This window comes from Rhinopithecus bieti, unplaced genomic scaffold (assembly GCF_001698545.2).
Source record: "Rhinopithecus bieti isolate Rb0 unplaced genomic scaffold, ASM169854v2 scaffold_48368, whole genome shotgun sequence".
Lineage (NCBI taxonomy): Eukaryota > Metazoa > Chordata > Mammalia > Primates > Cercopithecidae > Rhinopithecus > Rhinopithecus bieti.
This window is the reverse complement of record NW_016819103.1, coordinates 78,796-97,705: the sequence shown is the minus strand read 5'-3', so window position 1 is coordinate 97,705 and position 18,910 is coordinate 78,796. Positions and strand designations below refer to the sequence as shown.

Genomic DNA, 18,910 nt, shown 5'->3' with positions numbered 1-18,910 from the left:
GTGGGACACAGTGGCCTTGGCTTTGGGGCAAAGCCACTGTGAGGGAGGGGCTGTCTTCATTCCTCAGGCTTCCTCAGCGATTTTTCAGGGCTTTGGGTTGAGCTGCAAAGCCAAGAATGATTAGGTAAAAATAAAGTAAGTTACAGACATCAATGCCAACATGCTTAAGGCTGAAGTGTACCGATGTCTACAACTTACTTTGAAGTGTATCAAAAAATAAAACAGAATGCATGGACGGGGCTAGAAAGGTTTGTGGTGAAGTTGACATAGTGAAACACCCATGGTAGAGTCCAGGGGGTGGGCATGTGGGTGTTCCCTGTGCAGGCAGAACCAACCCACAAGACAGCAGAAGGAATACTCTCATCCCACAGTGGGAACTGGTGGCCTCACTGGAAGAGATGCATTCACGACTTCTCAGGAATCCTTTTGTGAGAAGACTATGCTTTGTGCCCAGTAACTCATGCTTGCATCAGTGAGGGGAAACTGAGGAAATTCCTACCCTGCCCAGGTGATGTCAGAAACCAAAACCAACGTCAGTCTCAGATCAGAAAAACTGAGTTTTCTGGGATCAGTTGTCTCCTCCTTGACATCCCCTCAAAGATTAAAAACACCTCTGAACTCCTGACATTATCCATCTATGATTCACAGATTCATCTGAGCAGTTGTTAAACCTCATTTTCAGCTGTTCCCCTTCTGGGCAAGGTATAAGTCTTTCACGAGTCAAGAGAGAAAGGGGAGCAAGTATAAGAAGATAGAAGTTTGCATTCCTCCAAGCTCACCTTGCACAAACCTGTGGATTAATTTTATATTCTGTCTCTGAGGTATTCACTAAAGAGGTCTGTATCTGTTATTTATTTTCCTCATCTGTCTTTCTTAGGGAATATTTTCTTTAAAGCTCCAAACAGGTGACAGGACTGGAGAAGAAGAACAATTATCCTGGTACCCACTGTCCCAGGCAGGAGCTTAACTCTGAGATGACAAACACATTCTACAATATGTACTTAATGAGCAGCTACTATGTGCTAGGCAGTTTGCAAACCATCATAGGAGAGGTAGAGTTGAACAAAATGTTCACGTTCTGGAAAGGTTGGTCAAGTGTAGCTTGGATTAACCCCTAGGAAAGTTAATCATACTCTTGCTTAGAATGACATTCACCCAACCCGTTTCCCCCACGCACTCCCACAGCCTTGGGAAATCCTAATGCACTATCATCTATAACCTTGGAGACGTGCAGTTTCCCCCTACCAGGTGATTTATGATATAAAAATCTTCTCATGACCACAGGTAAATCATCCCTTCTCTCTGGGCTTTATCTCCCCCAAAGTACATTTTAAAGAATGATTCCTGGGCTTTGCCAGCTTTTATTAGTCAGACACATACAACTGCTATTAGGAACTTCCTGTCAGCACAACATGGCCTGTGTTGGTGGGTCATAAGGGGGAAAATAAAAGGGATTATTGATAGTAAAAAAAAAAAAAGTGGAAGACAGTGATTTTACTATACTCTCATTTTACGGCTGATGGAACTCTGGCACAGGGAAGTACAGTGACAGTTCAAGGTCGGTGGTGTAGCTAGGTTTCCTGATTCTTAGCCTGGGAGTTTCCTACCATGCAACAATGCCTCCTGGGATGAGTCCGTGAAGGACTGAGATGGATACAGCATAGGAGGCTGAGCAGCACCCACTGGCCTCTACTGTTTGGAACGTCACTGAGACCCTAAGCAAGGAGCCAGAGCTATGTTTGGCCTCTGTATGAATATTATGCAGGACTCAGCACTCGCCCTGTAGGGCTTTCCAGCGCTTGGCTTGCATATGAGAAGTGAGAGAAATGGAACATGAGATTCACACACCAATGAATTTTCAGAGAAGGACATCAAGTGTCACAATCCCAGCCAACTAAGAGGTATCAAAGACCCAACATCTTGCTGCTCACAGAATAAATTCCTGCTCTCTTACAAAGCACTGCTAGATCAGAAATCATCAGAACACACTGCATCTGCAAAGCACACTTCTTCCCAACTATGGAGGAGCTGCAAGAGCCAGTCATAGCAACTTAATAACAAGAGCTGCATACACCTCTCTGTAGCTCTCGTGAGGCTCAGAGCTCTTTTACACACATCTGCCTATTTGATGCTTTCCGCAGCCATTTGAGGTGGACAGAGTAGGGTTTATTAATATGGAAGCCCAGAGAGGTTATGTGACCTGCCCAAGGACACAAAATTAGTGAGGCAGGACCTGATTCCATGTCTGGTCTAACTTCTTCATTTCATAGATGAGCAAATAGACTCAAAGGGGTGGAAAAGTGGCAAATGTTTCAACTGGAGGTTCTCAGTCCTGGTCCAGTTCTCCACCAGCTGTGGCCTTGGGTGAGCCATATCCTCTCTCTGGCACTCAGGTATTCATCAACAAAAGAAGAAGATGGACCTATACACTGGCTCTCAAACTTATTAAAGTAGCAAATAAATGAGCTTCATGGAGTTCTTTGCCAAATACCTTCATGAGTATAATTTTCCTCTATGTGTAAGAAAGAAATTTAGTGTCAGAATATAAAACCATGGAAATTATGAAATATGCCATCACCACCACTGACACATGACTTTATGAATAAAATTGAGCTACTGAATTAAGCATGAGTAACTAAGGGTATCTCCCTTAATATTAATTGGCTACTTGAACATTCAATATATCGTGTTCAAGACTAGCAGATAAAGAAAAGTAAATGCTGAGGGTTAATATTTTTATGAGAGTTACAGAAAACAGATAATTATGAAATATTTTAAATCACAGACTTTTAAATCTGTAACATTTTAAATCCATTTTAAGGAAGATAGAAAATTCTCCCAGATGCTAGAAATGAGAAGTCAAAACTGAAAGTTGAGGAGGAGGAGGAATAGATCTAGCAACCCATAGGGACATCTGAGCAAACAGAAGTCCAAGAGGCTGAGGTTTCATTCCTTCCCAATGGTAGAGTTAAGATTGCATGCTGTGGGTATGACCAAAAGCTAATTAGGCTTACTGAAAAGAGCTGGGAGCTAGAAAGGATTGTCCCATAGTGAGCCAGAAGTTAGAAACTCTACCCCTCAGCTCACCATGAAAGTGCCAGATGTGGGTATGATTACACACTGCTCTTGCAATATGGGCATCAAAATATAACTTAAAAATTACCATCCTACAATTCTATACCCAGCTAAACTACCACTCAAGTGAAATAAATGTCTTTCCAGAAATACACAGACTAAGAGAGCTTAGTTACTCCAGGTCCTTGCTCAAAGAACTACTAAAGGATTAACTCCAACAAGAAGAAAATGTAATCCTGTAGAAAGGAATGAAAACAATGGGGAGCAAAGAAATCAGTAAAGCATGTTGTGAAATACAAGTATCAACTCTTAAGAAGTAATAAGGCAGAACCAAAAAGTAGATATCACAGGGATGATGAGAGTGTGGGATTTGGAGTGGAATTTGTGTCCTAGAGTATTTTTTCTTATTCAGAAAGAGGACGAAGATAGTTAACAGCCACACTGACTGAGTCAGCACCACACCTCCTATCTCTCCACTGCACTTAGGATAGACCCTTTCCTCCCAGCCCAGTGGTGCTGCATGTACAGCTATCAGCCTCCCACAGCACTTCACAGATGGACTTTAATTGCAGTCCTTTCTGCCAAAGACAATTGTGGCCATGGTTCTCGTCCTGACTCTTCAGTGGGCATTCTTAGAATTCTACTGTTTTATTCTTAGGAAGGAAACCCACAAGGGCTGTCAGCGTGCCTTCAGGGCACCAGGAGTGACTGCTCCATTTCCAACACCTGGCACAATTGGAGCTCCAGTTTCTACATACCCTCCTGCTTCTTGGGCCTTTTTTTCCTGTAAAGCACTGCTGTCCAATAGAATGTTCTATGATGATAGACACGTTCTATATATGTGCTGTCTGATATGGTGGCCACTAGCCACAGGTGGGCATTGAGCATGGGAAATTTGACTAATGAAACAGAGAAACTGGGCTGTAAATTTTATTTAATTTCAATTTAAATAGACAGATGTGGCTTGTGGCTACTGTATGGGACAATGTAGTTCTAGAAAGTGGAAATCGCTGAAGGGATCCATTCCATTCCCTTTTCGGGAAGCTCTGAGGTGTTTCTCTCTCTCTCTCTCCCTTGGAGTGGGAGCGAGGGCAGGTGGGTGGCCCCAAGAAGGAACTCCTTCTTGCCTGGACTACTTGGCCCCACCTGCTTCCTCTAACCACAAGCCCTCACGGGTTTGTCTGACAGGCCTCAGCCTGCCTTGAGTACTCTCTTAGACCAGCGCTCCTCAAATTTTCATGTGTGTAAAAACCACGAGGGGTGTTGCTAAAATGCAGGTTCTGACTGAGCAGACTTGGGATGGGGCCTGAGAGAATCAGCATGTCTGACAAGCTCCCAAATAAGGCTGGTGCTACTGGCCTGGAGACACTTTGAGTAGTAATAAGTTTAGCCTCTGAAAAGGCTACATACTGTATGATTCCAACTATATGACATTCTGGCAAAGGCAACACTATGGAGGTAGGGAAAAGTTCAGTTGGGGGAGGCGGGCTGAATAGGCAGAGCACAGGGGATTTCTAGGGCAGGAAAACTACTCTGTGTGATACTGCAATGGTGGGTGCATGCCATTACACATTCACTGGAGGTACAACATTGCACATTTGGAGGTACCTCCAAACCCATAGGAGGTACAACACCAAGAGAGAACCTATTGGCCCCTTGATTGTAGCAAATGTACCACCCAAATGCAAGATGTTCCTAATATGGGAAATGGGCATTGGGAGGAGGTGTGGGGTGTATATGGGAGCTTTCTGTACTTTCTGCTCCATTTTTCTGTAAACTTAAAACAGCTAAAATTAATAAAAATCTATTGACCTAAAAAAAACTATACTTAATCTGCAAAATTTAATGTGCAATTTTGGGGGGGGGGGTTAAAGACCCTCCCCATTTAAAACTCCTGTCTGAGAAAACAGGAAATGTGCCTTATTCATCCTCCCCACCCAACCTCCACCCCACTCCCACAGTGCCCAGGACATGTCTAGCAAGAATGGATACTTGGTAAATTTCTCCCGACTCATTTAAAAAGCAAAGCCTGGCATCATGCCTGGCACAGAGTAGGTACTCAACAAATATTTGGTGGATGAATAAACATGAGGTGAGAATTCTAACAAAACAGCCTGAGACTACCTGAAAACAGGGTTACTCCTGCACTCAGTTATTCCTTTTTTGTGCTGGCACAGCTCAGCTCATGACTTTCCAGGGTTCTCACCAGCCCCTACCGTGACAACATCTCTCCTCTATGAGACAGCAAAATTATCAAGGGTGAAAACACCACCATTTCATCCCGTACTCTCACTGCTTGGCTGGGCCTTGCATACAGTAGGTGCACCTTGAATGTTTGCTAACATCTCTTTGAAGTGACGCCACTTCTCCTTCCTGTGTTAATCCTCTTGAACATCTGGAGGTAGACAGACAAACTCACACGATGGCGCTAGCTCCAGTCACAACTGCCCATAGGCTGTAACATCACAGCTGCCAGGCTGCTTCTCAGACCCCCAAGACATTGCAAAGCCTTCTCTAGCCTCAGTCAGATTCTTTCCTTGCCATACTCCTCAAAACTCAAGGTAATTTGATGGCAGCCTCCTTTTCCTCCAAACTCTTTGTATTATCCAAATTTGTTCTATTTGCTTGCCCTTTCTAAACAGCTAATATGTGCTTTTTCACCTAACCTTACCAAATCTGCATGGAGGAAGGAGATGAGTAAAGGATAAGGCTCTCTCCTCTACAAGCTTACAAGAGAGGAAACTGAGGCTCAGGGAGGGTGAGCCTCCTGCCTAATGTCACACAGTGGAGAATGAAGAGCAGGCATTCACATGCTGCTCTGAAAATGCATACTCTTCGTTGATGAGCTTTGCTGAGCCTCTCTCTTATCTCAGTAATCTTCTGAAATTACAGCTCTCTTCATGCCAATCATCTCTTGCTCAAAAACATTCAACAGCTCCCTCCAGACCAATGAATGAAATCTGAACTCTTTGGCTTGGCAGTCAAGGTTCTTAACGAAGGGGCTTCAGCCTACTGACTTCATCTTATTTCTTATGATTCCCTATCATAAAATCTATCTTGTAGCTACACTGAACTATGGACCATATATATCCTGCATATACGCAGACTTTCCACCTCTGATCTTTGCTTATTTCTGAAAAGACTTTTCTTCCTAATCCTGCAGAGATCAAATCAAAGACTGTCTGTTTCAGCAGGGCATGGTAGCTCACACCTGTAATCCCAGCACTTTGGGAGCCTGTGACGGGCAGATCACTTGAGGTCAGGAGTTCGAGACCAGCCTGGCCAACACGGTGAAACCTTGTCTCTACTAAAAATACAAAAATTAGCCAGATGTGGTGGCACACAGCTGTAATCCCAGTTGCTCAGGAGGCTGAGGCAGGAGAATCACTTGAACATAAGAGACAGAGGTTGCAGTGAGCTGAGATCAAGCCACTGTACTCCAGCCTGGGTAACAGAGTGAGACTCCATCTCAAAAAAGAAAAAAAAAAAGACTGTTTCATAAAGTCTTTTCCAGGACATGTGACTGAAAATAATGTTATTCTTCTCTGATTGTCTATGTTCCTTCATCTAAATCACTATATGGCATCCACCATCCATCCATCCACCTATCCATCCATCCAAGCCTCCATCATACATCCATCTATCTTCCATCATCCATTCATTAACCATCCATCCATTCGTCATCCAGCCATGCATCTATCTGTCCATATGCCCATTCATTATCCATTTATCATTCATCTATCCATCTGTCCATCTATCATCCATCTACCCATTCATGTATCCATCTATCATCCATCCACCCGTCCGTCTGTCCATCCATCCATACATTCATCCAGTGCTGACTGGGAGCCTCTCATACACCAGGCTCTGTGCCAGGTGCTGAGAAGTTCACAATGGATAAGACAAACAAATTCTTTGCTCACATGGAGGTCACTTTCTAAATGGGGATACTAACAATGAACACATCAACAAATAAGCATGAGATTACTTCAGACAGCCATCAGCCCTGTGAATAAAACAAGGGCTTTGTTAGGTCATAGGGTCTAGGGAGGGATTTCTTTATTTATTTATTTGAGATGGAGTCCTGCTTTTGTTGCCCAGGCTGGAGTGCAGCGGCGCGATCTTGGCTCACTGCAACTTCCACCTCCCTGGTTCAAGCAATTCTCCAGTCTCAGCCTCCCCAGTAGCTAGGACTACAGGCACACGCCATCACAGCCGGCTAATTTTTGTATTTTTAGTAGAGGTGGGCCTGGCAACATCCCCCAGTTGTAACAATCAAAAAATGTCTCTAGACATTACCAAATGTCTCCTGGGAGGTAAAGCTTCCTCAGCTGAGACCCATGCTGTAGAGTCAGAACTACTTTACACCCATCCTAATTAAGTCTAAAGCCAAGGCCTGATGTGATTTACAGGGGAGACAGAGCTTGGAATCCTATCAAGTCCTATTGAGTTAGAGGGGCTTGGGAACAGTCCAGATTTCTACAGACCTGCACTAAGAAAACAAAGTTGAGCCTACACAAGGTTAAGGTTGTCACCCGGAATTAAACTATGTAGTATAAAAGATTTTAAAGTAGCTACTATAAATATATAATACAAATACATTCAAATAATTAAAAGAAAATACATTCAAAGAACAATGCCAGAAGGTTGTACGATCCAGGATCCCTTTTATAAAGCTCCCTTGGTCTGCCATGTGAGAAAGGGAGCAGCGGGGAGCAAGAGGAGGCAGGAACCCACCTTGGAGGTGATTTGATTCTATTCTATTCACCCGGAGGAGGCCGACTTGTGCCTCAGGTGTTCAGGCTGCACTTAACTTAGCATGCTGAACCTTGGTAGATACTCCCAAAGTGGGGGACTGACAAACTAAAGCAGATAAGTGAAGAAAGAATAATCAAATTATAGAATGAACAAATGTCTCAACTTGGGAACCAGGCGAGTGAAACCCTGTCCCAAAGTGGAGGTCACAGGCCTCCCTCTCACATGAGGGGCCAAGTGGAGGCTGACCAGGTTACCACAGAGAAGATTCCTGCGCTGAAGGGAGATTAAAGCTGCCCAAGGCTAAGATTCTAGGATTCTTGCAAAGTTGTCACATAGCTTTGGGATGCTCAGAGACTCCAGAGCCAGATTGCCAGCTCACGACTGGGCAGGGACAGAGAGAGGTCAGGAAAATCAGACACGACACAGTTTCAGCACTGCATCCCTTACACAGCCAAGTCAGACTCACCTGGGTTCAGCTGCTGGCTGTGCAAGCTTCAGCCTCTCAGAGCCTCAGTCCCCTCATTGGTAAAAGCTTTAAGACATAGGCTTTAAAATTCTCGTGACTTATAAGATGACGTATAAGGACCTCAGGTCCTATTTTATAGGTCATGAGAATTTTACTTATATATAGCATTTAGCTCCTAAGTCTAAAATATAATAATTTTCAACTATTTGCTGATTGGATAAACTAAAAGACCAGTTTCTAAAGCACAACACCTGGCATAGAGTCAGCAATCAATCAATGATAACTAGCATCAGTAGTTTTATGAGTACCCAAGCAGTGTTTCAACCTCCAGGACTGTGGATCGTAAGACACTGCTGAAACAGCCAGGAATAAAACAAGAAAAGAATAAACATCCACTACCTCTAAATGTGTGCGATGTTAGATCAGTAATGCAACTCTAATTATGGAGGAATTTACCCTCTGACTGGGAGGAGTGCACCTGTCAGGTCAGTTCCAACCCCAGCACCGCCCTGCACCACTGTTGTCACTGGTTTAATCATGTATCTGTGTCAAGAGACTGTCATTTCCTTGAAAATAAGAGCTATGTGTGATGATCTGATTTTACATTCCAGTGCTTGGTATTAGGAACAGTGAAGCTAACCCAGAAACAAATACACTGAAAGGAAACCTTGGGGGACTTTCAGTCTCAAGGAGTGGCTCCCACCTCAGTGAGGCTTGCAATATTTTCAAAACCGTATATAATGTCTCTACGTTGATGGCAATACAGACATTTTGGTTTGAAAGTCCAGCAGCCAGAAGGCCCAATTTTCTTTGGGTCCTTGCTTAGAATCAGAGTACACTGCCACCAGGTGGCAGCAATTCCATGGTAACATCTGTGAGGTTCAACAGGTAGGGTCTTGAACTGGGGTCTTGTTTTCCCTGATTCATCCTTTTGTGGGGTGGGGAGGCAGGGAATATTTGGTGTTCTGAGGTACTCTCACAGTGTGAGCATCTTTCATCCCAGCCCCAGAGTTTGGACGCCGTAGCCTCAGGCTCCAGTTCCCTGCACAGAGGAGGTAGATCTGGGAAACTGGTGCACCAGTGCCCTGGGAAAGCAGACCCCGCCATTTGGATCTGTGACAGGCCTTTCTGTTCTTGTACTGAAAACACACACTTGAAACACAATGAAGAGTGAGAGGAGCGGGAATCTGGGGCAGAAACAATATGATTTCTTGCAAGATCCCCTTAGCTCCCCAAAAACTGAAAAGACAGAAAGTAAAAATTTGAGGGGAGAAAAATGGAGTGGAAGTACTTCACACTTCAGAGAGAACACGGGGCTGACAGTGAAGACAAACAAATGTTTAGAAAGTTATAACAGACCACAGAATGCAAATTGCTGGGGGACAAAAGGAGCAAGCTGCTGTGTCACTTCAAGTTCTTGACGAGAAACTTAATTTACTGGATCCACAATAAAGGTCCTCGGTTCCAAGTTCAAAGACCCCCACCTGGGCTGTGGGGCCCTGACTCATTCTGCCCAGGGCTGGTGAGGTGGAGGCAAAAATGAGGACTGCCGCCGGTGTTCCAGAGCCTTTCTGGCTCCCAGGCCCTGGGCTGGGTGCCAGAAGGGAGAAGTGGAGGTCTCCGGGCCTCATGTGCACACTTGCCCCACTGCCTCCTCCCTGTGCAGCCGATATTCTCACCCACAATGCACACGTGAGAACCTGGAGCCCAGAGAGGTCAAGGGGCAGGCTGTTGGTCACGCAGTGGCAGCAGAGTGACTCCCATTTCCTCCCCTCCACACCAGATCCCACTACACCAAGAATACCTCTTTCTGAAGAACACACCCACAACTGCAACCATAACACAAAATAACACAGGCTCTACTAGAAATTGTTCTTCCTTCTGTCTTTCCTTCCTTCCTTTGTTTGTTTGTTTGGTCCTTCCTTCGACTCACTCAAAAAATGAGCACTTCCTGTGTTGCGGGGACTGTTTCAGGTCTGGAGATTGAACAGGGCAGGTAACAGATACATTCTCCACCCACATGGGGCGTACATCCTAGTGGGTGGAGAACGGTGATGCAAAATGAATGGCGTCTGCGATGGTGATAAGTAAAAGCTGGGAGGACAGATGAGATGCGCCAGAAGCACAGGGGGTAGTGGTGCGATTTTAAATAAGGTGGTTGGGACGTTCATTGTGACTGCACTGGTTGGGTGCACACCCGTTAGACTTTCAAACAATTTTCACAGTTCTCTCTCTTGATCAGTGGAGAAGGTATTCTCCCCACTTTTGCATAAAGAGTAGGAAAGTAAAATGGCTCCCAAGTCTCCAAAGAAGGAGTAGAAATGACTTGCTGTGCCGTCTCAGCCCTCAGGTTTCCCAGCTAAACTCTTCTCACCCTTTCTGGCTTTACTGGCCAGGAGGGAGGATGAAGGGGCCACCGTGAAGGCAGCCACAGCCACCCAGCTCAACACTTCATCAGGCTTCATGCAGAATCCCTGCCGCCCACATGTGGAGAGGCAGGAACACCCTCCCAGGGAACGTCCTTGTATAAGACTGGAAGCTGGAGTCCAGAGCTTTGCACCAGTGGATGCCCTTTGTCCCCTTTAGAAATGTAAATGACATAGCAATAGGCATGTCTGAGCCCCTTGTAATCCTGAGGGAAAGGGAGCTGGGGGGTCAGTCTGGAATTAATGGAGATCCTGGATCATGGAGGGGCCACAGGGCCAAACTGGGTGCACATGCCCGCCTGTCCTGGCCCAGGCCCAGTCTTCATGAACCCCACACACGTTTGCAGAGAAGTAAGCTCTGCTGATAACATGCCATCCCCATGGTTATTACTGGAGCATGATGGCAGGCTGGCCCTTCATGGAGCCACAAGAGACAAGGCAATTTTGGGGTTCTAACGCAAGGTGCACCAGCTAACAGCCCTCCTGACTTCCCAGTGGACCTTCCCAGGAATTTCCTAGAAAGGCAAGAGAGGGAAAGTGATGGTACAAATGCAGCCACTCTATTTTATTTACTTATTTATTTATTTATTTTTGAGACGGAGTCTCGCTCTGTCCCTCAGGCTGGAGTGTAGTGGCACTATCTTGGCTCCCTGCAATCTCCACCTCCCAGGTTCAAGTAATCCTCCTGCCTCAGCCTCCAGGGTAGCTAGGATTACAGGCGTGTGCCATAACACCTGGCTAATTTTTATATTTTTAGTAGATACGGGGTTTCACCATGTTGGCCAGGCTGGTCTGGAACTCCTGACTTCAAGTGATCCGCCTGCCTAAGCCTCCCAAAGTGCTGGGATTACAGGGGTGAGCCATTGTGTCCAGCCTAAATGCAGTCACTTTAAGCCCACTCTAACATATAAAAGGCATAAGTCGTTCACAGGCTCTGGCACTCAGATGATTACCAACAAAAATTTGCTACTCCTTCTCAACAAACTGTAAGAATGGAGGAGAACTTCTGGTCTCATCCAACCCCACTTCCCTCTTCCTCTAGGGAGGGAACCCCAGAAGAGGTGAGACTCCACCCTTTCCTATCAGACTGTGTGCTCCCTGGGGACAAGGAGGCTCTTACTCATTCTACATGCTGAGTACCTGTCACAGGCAGGGGGGAATAACTACCAATGGAACAAATTAAGGAAGGGTTGCTGGGCTCTGGTGATAGATGAGTGGGACACATGATTGTCGTAATTCCTGCCCTCCTGGAGTCCATAGACTAGGAAGGACTCCCCGCCAAGTGCTCATTTCACCCCCTCCCGGCCCTCAGTCCACCTGAGCTTACCCTCATCCTCCAAGGGACTAGATGGAGCAGCCCTGGGGACCAATGGGGCTCAGAGGCTGGAGACCTGAATGTGTCCTGGAGCTCAGCCTGAGGCCCAGCCCTCTGACTTCCTGCAGGCTTCTCTTCCTACCCTAATCATCTCTCCTTCCTATTTCCTATTTCTCCACTTGTAGGAGAGATTTTACTGGCTACAGAGTCACCCCTTTAATTTCTCATAGCTGCAAGAGGCCCGAATACTACAACTGCTGGATTATCCCAAAGAGACAAAGGTGCCCATACTCCCAGACTAGCCCAACAGCCAGGCCTATGGCTGGGAACTTTTCTTCCACTATCTGGGAACTTTTCTTCTTGGTGCAATTTGAAGTGCAGGATCATTTCTAGAAGTATAGGAAAACTAAGGATCATTTTCAGAAAACAAACAAATAATCTGGACTTACTAAGAGGGCAACATTACAAAGAGATACTAGATTGAAACTTTCACTGACTTCATGATAAAATACTTCCAGTCAACCCCTCTTACTAATCTACTCTCTCTAAATTTGGGAGCTGTGCCTCAGTTGTCTGTAGGGTGACCATGTGGCTATGGAAGTCCTAAGACTAGCTTAGGATGTTTCTCTACCCCCACAGCACGGTGCCTCAGATGTTGGCCAGCCACCTTCCACCTGCACTACATTTGTCATGTCCATGTTTATTTTAATAATTTTTTAACATTTGCCTTTAAATTAGCCTCACTTTTAATTGTATATATGGCATATATATGTCCAATGAGCTCCAGTGCTCATTGAAGCATTTCCTTTGAGAGCCATGTCAACACACAGAAAGTTTCAAACTTTGGAGCGTTTAGGGATACTCAACCTGTATATATACGTATGTATGTATATATGTGTGTGTATGAGATCATACATATCATATACATAGTTTCATTCTAGCAATAATAGCAATAAAGCCATGGTTTTGATATGGTTTATGTCCTAGTTTTATTCCTAATGCCTATTAACATACATACATAATTGAAAAGAAAAAACATTTCTCCATGACTGGGCCATCAAATGACTCCACCTTCAAGGCCATCTGCTGGGGCAGGCAAGTGCAACCTGTGACTGAGGGAGGAGGGGACAAGGCCCCCTAGAGGCTAGGGGCCTTACTTAAGGTCATATCACCACTGCAGGAGAGCAGGAATGGAAACCAGTGCTTCCTGCTTCTTCATGGGCTGGGTATTCACAAATGGGGACAGTTGGAATCAGGCCACATTGGGCTTCTTCCTGCAGCATACCCCAGCTTCCAAAAATCACCAACATACATGGGGTTTTGTTTTCCTTTCCCTTTTGGGGTCGCTATCCTTATTTATGCCACAGAAAATCAGCAGTTGCTTTTTGGGGACATAGTTGTTGTTGGGACACACACAAACACACATGCACGCTTCCTAGCCATCACTGATAGAGAATCAAAAAACATTACAGCTCACGGATTTGGCAATCTGGAGGTCATTAGACTTTTTGTCAAAGAGAACCTTCTCGTGAAAAATGAAAATAGCCCTTATCCCTATCATTCAACAAACATTTAAGGAACACCTACTGTGTACCAGGCATTGAGCTCATCAGGGACTAAGGATACAATGGTAGGAAAGGCAGATACAGACCTTGCTCCCAAGCTGCCTTCTCAGCTAGTGGCCACCCTGTGGAAAATTGTCAATGCCTACAATAATCTCTGACACAGAGTAGGCACTCAGAAAATATCTGTTCAACAATAAATGGACATTGAACAAATAAAGATCACACACAATTATATATACACACAAATATTTTACTGTAAATATATAGGATATGTAGGTGCTTTGGAAAATAAGTATGGGGTGCTGGGGGGTGGTGCATGGTTGAGCAGTCAGAAAAGACTTGCCTGAGAAAGTGATGTTTAAACTAAGTCCTATAGGATGGGTGGGCCAGGCACGGTGGATCACACCTGTAATCCCAGCACTTTGGAAGGCCGAGGGGGTGGATCATGAGCTCAGGAGTTCAAGACCAGCCTGGCCAACATGGCAAAACCCCATCTCTACTTAAAAAAAAAAAAAAAAATACAAAAATTAGCCAGGTGTGGTGGTGCACACCTGTAATCCCAGCTACTTGGGAGGCTGAGGAGGAGAATTGCTTGAATCTGGGAGACGGAGGTTGCAATGAGCTGAGATCGCACCACTGCACTCTAGCCTGGATGACAGAACAAGAGCCCATCTCAAAAAAAAAAAAAAAAAAAAAAGGATGAGTGGATGGTTGGTCAGCCAAGGTGGGGAAGGCGGCTCTGGGGAAGAAAGAACGAGTGTTTTCAGCGGAGAAACAGCATGTGTGAAGGCCCTGAGTTAGAAAGGCCATATCTATTGGAGGCCCAGAGAGGAGGCCAATATCTGGAATGAGCTGAAAGAGGGGGAGAGTGGTAGGGGATGCAGCCAGGAGGCATCTCACAGAGGACAGTGGGGATCCCACCATTTGGATCTTATTCCAAAGACCACAGGGAATCCCAGGAGGGATTTAAGCAAAAGAGGTGCCCATCGGATTTACATTTCAAAAAGATCCCTCTGTTGCTGGGTGGGGAGTGGCCTAGATGGTCAAGGAGCCGTTTCTGGATGACCAGTTAGGGGGCTACTACAGTTTTCACGTGGGAGATGGTGGTGGCCTGGACTAGGCTGGTGGCAGCAGGGGTGGAGAGCAATAAGGACGGAGTCGGGGGTCATGTGGAGTGGGGCCCATCAGCCCCTGCTCACATGTCCCTGAGGGTACTCCAGTGCACTGTCAGCAAACTTTTTCTAGAAAGAGTCAAGCTGTAAACACTTGAGATTTTGCAGGCCTGTAGGAAAGAGTCAACAGAGCAGGCCCAATGTCGCTCTAAAGTTGGGCCCATTTGTAGTGTTGGCTCTTGCCTGGTGTCTGCAAATTGGGCTTTTAGGATGCTCCCTGTGGTACTAAGTGACATGGTTGTTTTGTATGCCTGGAACACTGAATCCCATAAAGTCTGCCTGCTTAGACTGTTTGTACAGCAATGTGATTTCTGGTAAATGCCTGTGTTTCCTCTGACAGTCTGGAAGTCAGAGGGTTGTGGCTGATCATGGAGGCAGGGAGTACCTGTGCAGTCAATAAAACACCCTCACTAAAAACCTGGACTCTGCATTGCAGGAAGGCTTCTCTGGGCAGAAACCCTGCATGCATGCTGCCGCATTTCCTTGCTGGAGGAAGGAACACAGTCTGCATACCTGCTCCAGGCAGGAGGGAGGGGAAGTGAGAAACCTGTGTATGGATTCCTCCACATTCTGCCTGGTGACTGTCTTTGTCTTGCTGATGATGGAAACAAACCACATCCATGAGTATAACTGCTTCTGTGTCCTGTGAATCCTTCTAAATTACCAAATACGTAGGTAATCTTGGGTCCACCCCCTGACACAGAGGTCCACAGGGTTTCTGTCTTAACTACTCAACTCTACCTTTGAGTGCTAGAACAGCCATGGACTATAATATGTAAACAAATAACAGGCTGTGTTCCAATAAAACATTATTTATAAAAATGGACAGAGGGCTGGATGTGGCCTGGAGGCCATAGTTTGCCAGCCTACGCTCATGGAAAAGCAGGGACTCTCCAAATCCATTTTGAAAACTCTTTCATGTCACCAGTGGAGAAACTGAGGTCCAGAAAGAAGGAAGGGAGAAGGAACTTGTCCATGGTGACTCAGGATCCATGGCAGAACCAGGAGAAATCAAGTCCCAACTCTCAGACCAATGTGCTCTCCACTACTTAATACTGGCTGGTGGCCAGGGCCTAAAAGGAAGGAGATGGTAGAAAATGGCCTGGCTTGACTCACTTCTGTGTTCGTTCTCTCTCTCTCTCTCTCTCTCTCTCTCTCTCTCTCTCTCTCTCTCTCTCTGTGTGTGTGTGTGCGTGTGTGTATGTGTGTGTGCAGGGCTCTGAAGTTTTAGGTGCCACCTGGATTTTCCCAAACTTTTTTGATTATAAGAATCGCCTCTGAGGGTTCTTAATAATATGGATGCCCAGGTGCCATCACAGACCCACTGCAACTGGATCTCCAGGAGTAGAGCCTGGAATCAGCATTTTAACCAGTTCCGAGATATTCGGATGATCAGCCAGATTTGGAAACTCTGGGTGACACTCAGTGGCTCTTGAATGACTCCCAGGAAAAAAGAAGCCCATAAGCAGAGGAGAGAAGGGGAAATCTGTCTTGGATCAAGGCAGAATGCATGGCCATCATAAAAACAGACCGACCAGTGCTTTGTAGAATATGTTCTCCAAAACTGCTCCTTCAACTGAGCCTTTGCCATCAGAGATCAGGAACTGGCAAAGCCAACATTGAAGCTAATTTCCTTCTTCCCAGGGATTCTGCCTGCAATTCAGAATGCCATGCAGGTGCCTAGTGGTATCCTCAGCCTCAAGGCCCTGCAAGGCATGGCAAACTGAGACAAAAATGAGCTCACCTCCCACTCTGCCCACAGTGATGAGGGGCTTCTGAGCTGCACTAACCATCCCCCCAACAAACACTTCCCCCTCAAGCTCCCCTAACAGGAGGTGGCTGGAAGCCACAGATCGCAGACTTGAAATTTCCTGCAAGCCTCATTTCCTATTTGGAAACTGTACTGATTCCATGTGTTCTGTATTTTAATAGAAAAATTAGTGCCTGCTCGCCCGCTCAAATGTCTTTGATTAAGTTACTTCACACACTAGAATGACCTAGAGGCCTTTAAAAGATACGGACACCTGCAACCCACACCCACAGAGTTCATTTTAATTGGTCTGGGTTGTGCTCTGGGAATTAGCGTTTTCAAAAGCTCCCCAAGAGCTTCTGACATGTAGTTGAGGTTGAGAACCACTGGGCTTGTGAGATGTTCTGTTTTTATCTGTTTAATATAGTCCAGGGCACACCACCATATACCCACTTAGAGAACCTTAGGCACAATCACTACTCACCACTCAGAACAACAAATGCCTTACCAAAGACAACTGATAGCTTAGCCAGCTTCTCCAACTCTTTTTTTTACTATGAGCTACTCCCACAAAGAAAATCAATCACGAACAAAGACCCAGTTTCTCTCACCGAGAGGCACTACTGCAGAGATCTGTGATTTGGGGTAGAAATGTGTTTTTTTTTTTTTTAATTTTTAGTTAACTTCTAACTGAAATGTAGTATTTGTTTCAATTTTAGATGCAGGCAACAAACTGCAGTCCTGTTAGCAATAGAAATTCCAGATATTTTCATATCATGGTATAGCTATCTTGAAATGTCACTTATGCTCATTGCTGCTTTAAAATCACAGTAGTCGTCAGACTTGCTGCTGGATCTGGCTATGTAATGTCCTCATTTTAAAATGTACATCTATCACCATGTCACAAATTGGCCTTTTAAAAATGTTTCGGTAACGGTATTTTAAAATATTTGATTTCCTACATATTAAATTTATGCACTTAAAATTATTCTGGGAAAGAGGTCACAGACTTTCCACTGTTCAACCAGCCATTGAATCCCAGTGGCCAGTGGCAGGGGCTCTGCAGAAGGCTTCCCAGTGGTGGTGGTTGATGCTGCACATTGAGCAAGCGACTCTTACCTGTGGGTCGGAGAGCCGGGAGAGGTCAGGGTACAAGTAGAACTTGATGCCCTCTGAGGCCCCGGGCAACGTGACCCCTCGTATCAGGAGGATCAGCAGCATGATGTAGGGGAATGTCGCGGTCACGTATACAACCTGGGCACAAGAGGAGAGGAGAGAATCAAGAAGGGGGTGAGAGCAATGGGCTTACTTCACTCAGCACAACGTCCTCTGGGTGCATCCGTGTTGTTGCATGTTGCACCAGGACCCTGTCTCCCAAGGCTGACTAGCATTCCCCCGTGTGTATAGACCACACTTGCTTGATCCATTCATCTGCACAAGCCAGTCACAGAAGGAGAAATACTGCATGACTCCACTCATGTGCGGTACCTAAGAGTCAAATTCATAGAACAAAGAGTGGGATGGCAGTTGTGGGGAACTGGGAGGGGGGAAATGGGGCATCACTAATGAAGAGGTGTAAAGTTTCAGTAGTGAGATGCATCAGCTCTAGAGACCTGCTGGGCAGCATTGCCCCTACAGTCAACAATAATGCATTGGATACTTACAAATACGTTAAGACAGCAGATCTCATGTTAAGTGTTCTTACCACAATAAATAAAATTAAAAAGGAAAAGGAAGCAGGGGTGATAGGAGTGGGCCACAGAGGGGGTAAAGGAAAGAAGGGCTTCCTGGTGCAGCAACAAGAAGTAATCCCTAACATGGTCTGTCCTCCTGCCTCATACCTCACCAAAGGCGAGGTCTTTCGGTGCTATCTACTGAGTGCCTGTGATGTGTTTGATTTGAGAGTGATGCTTGTTGAATTTTTTTGACCACAACACAGAAAGAAATATATATCACAATCCAGCACACACAGAGCTGAAAAGGAAGTTTCACAAAATAACACATGTGTGATACATGCTAGTATTTTGTGTCATATTCTTTTTTTAATAAGCTGGTCATGATGTTCTAAATCCACTTCAGAATTCACTATTGGGTCAATACCCACATTTTAAAAGCCACAGCTCTTACTGAAAGTTACGTATTCATAGCTAAAGAGAGACTAGGATAGCACAGGATGGTATAGGCTAGACTAACGTATGATAGGATAGGATGGTATAGCATAGCATAGCATAGCATAGCATAGCGTAGCGTAGCGTAGCATAGCATAGCATAGGATGGCATAGCATAACAGAGGATAGCATAGCATAGGATAGCACAGCATAGCATAACATAGGATAGTGTAGCATAGCATAGCATAGGACAGCATAGAGTAGCATAGGATAGC

General features: G+C 45.3%; 1 protein-coding gene across 1 annotated transcript in view; it reads right to left on the bottom strand.

The window, feature by feature from the left end:
* Positions 1–18,910, bottom strand: part of SLC6A11 (solute carrier family 6 member 11) — a 125,156-nt gene that overhangs the window by 46,725 nt on the left and 59,521 nt on the right. Inside the window, exon 6 of the mRNA XM_017858261.1 lies at positions 17,647–17,781. Within this exon, the coding sequence (XP_017713750.1) occupies positions 17,647–17,781 (135 nt within the window). The remainder of the gene's footprint in view (positions 1–17,646; positions 17,782–18,910) is intronic.